At 36.2% G+C, this 1,424-nt stretch overlaps 1 protein-coding gene across 1 annotated transcript; it reads left to right on the top strand.

The window, feature by feature from the left end:
• The first annotated feature begins 221 nt into the window (after window positions 1-221).
• LOC132619975 (uncharacterized) lies at window positions 222-593 on the top strand. Its single transcript, XM_060334728.1, has one exon. It carries the CDS (start codon window positions 222-224, stop codon window positions 591-593), a length of 372 nt encoding a protein of 123 aa, XP_060190711.1.
• The last annotated feature ends 831 nt before the right edge of the window (window positions 594-1,424 follow it).

Below are 1,424 nucleotides of genomic sequence, written 5' to 3'. Positions count from 1 at the left end.
TATATGATGGCAGCCTTGTCGACTTGCATTTATATGAATATTTATGTGACAGTTCTGGGACCATGGTTTGGTCGTTATAAGATCCATATTGAGTTTGTTGTGAAAAGAACATATAGCTAAATAATATGTATACGGGTGTCTAGGTCGGGCACCAGTCACGGCCTACGGGGTTGGGTTGTGACAAAAAGGTATTTTTAAAGGTTTCTCCATGGTGGAAGATAATGAGATTTGGCCAAAAAAGAAAAGTTAGTCCTCGATTTATTGGACCATATGAAGTACTTGAGAGAGTTGGCCCAGTTGCATATAAACTAGCTCTTTCACCCGAGTTAGATAAGATCCACAATGTATTTCATGTTTCTATGCGTAGAAGATATCATTCGGATCCATCTCATATTCTTCCCATTGAATCCATTGAGGTCAATCCTGACCAGACATATGATGAGGAACCTATCCAAATCTTGGCACATGAGATGAAAGAGCTTAGAAACAAGAAAATTCCATTAGTAAAAGTCCCTTGGAGGAATCATTCTGGAAAAGAAGCTACCTGGGAGCGAGAAGAGGATATGCAAACTCAACATCCACATTTGTTGTGAGACTAGTATAAGGTAAATTTCGAGATGAAATTTCTTAAAGGGGGAGAGTTGTAACACCCCAAATTTTTAAACTAATACTTTAATTCTCGATTGACCATATATTGATAGTAAGGGTATATTTTACTTAACACTTCCTAAACGTGAATTTAACGATATTTGAAACTTGTTTGAAGTGTTATGGTGTAGTTATGTAAGCTACTCCTACTATTATTATCTTAAGTAAACTAAGAAATGGAATAGTTATTTAGTATTTTGGGTAGCCACCCTTTCATATTTATCCAAAGATTTGGGCAGCCACCTTTTTGTTTCACACTTATCCAAGGTTATATATGTCACCTATGTGAAATATCTTTCTCCACCTCCTTTCATTTCGTTTTCTTCAGAAAATGGAAACCCCAAAACTCCTCTTCTTTCATCAAAATCTCCCACTAAATCACCAACAAGACCTGTTTTGGTTGAGCCACAAGCTACCATACTTGTGATGTAAGTTTACCAAAGCCGTTTTTGAACTGGACAGTTGTTAGTATTTTCAGCATATTACCTTGTATAGATATTCATTTTAAGTGCTCCAAGCTGTTATGGAAATATATTTCATAGCTCTAAAACTTTCGTTCAGGCTGCAAAACCTAGTTTTTCTTGTATTTACCCGAAAAGGGGTGATGAAGTACAAAGCAGGTGCTGTCCAGAGTTCAGTTTCACAAACCCTCCATGTACTACTGTTAGTATTTTGAGCATAATCGTTTTTTACAAAAATGATATAGGAGTGATTTAAATTTCTCTGGAACCCCGAGACATATATCTACAACTTTCATGTAGACCACAAAGTCTATT

The sequence above is a fragment of the Lycium barbarum genome, chromosome 11 (genome assembly GCF_019175385.1).
Source record: "Lycium barbarum isolate Lr01 chromosome 11, ASM1917538v2, whole genome shotgun sequence".
Lineage (NCBI taxonomy): Eukaryota > Viridiplantae > Streptophyta > Magnoliopsida > Solanales > Solanaceae > Lycium > Lycium barbarum.
The sequence above is the reverse complement of the archived record's forward strand: the minus strand, read 5'-3'. Positions and strand labels throughout refer to the sequence as shown.

Coding starts and splice junctions, on each gene's coding strand:
- LOC132619975 (XM_060334728.1), top strand. CDS start 222: ATGAGATTTGGCCAAAAAAGAAAAGTTAGTCCTCGATTTATTGGACCA.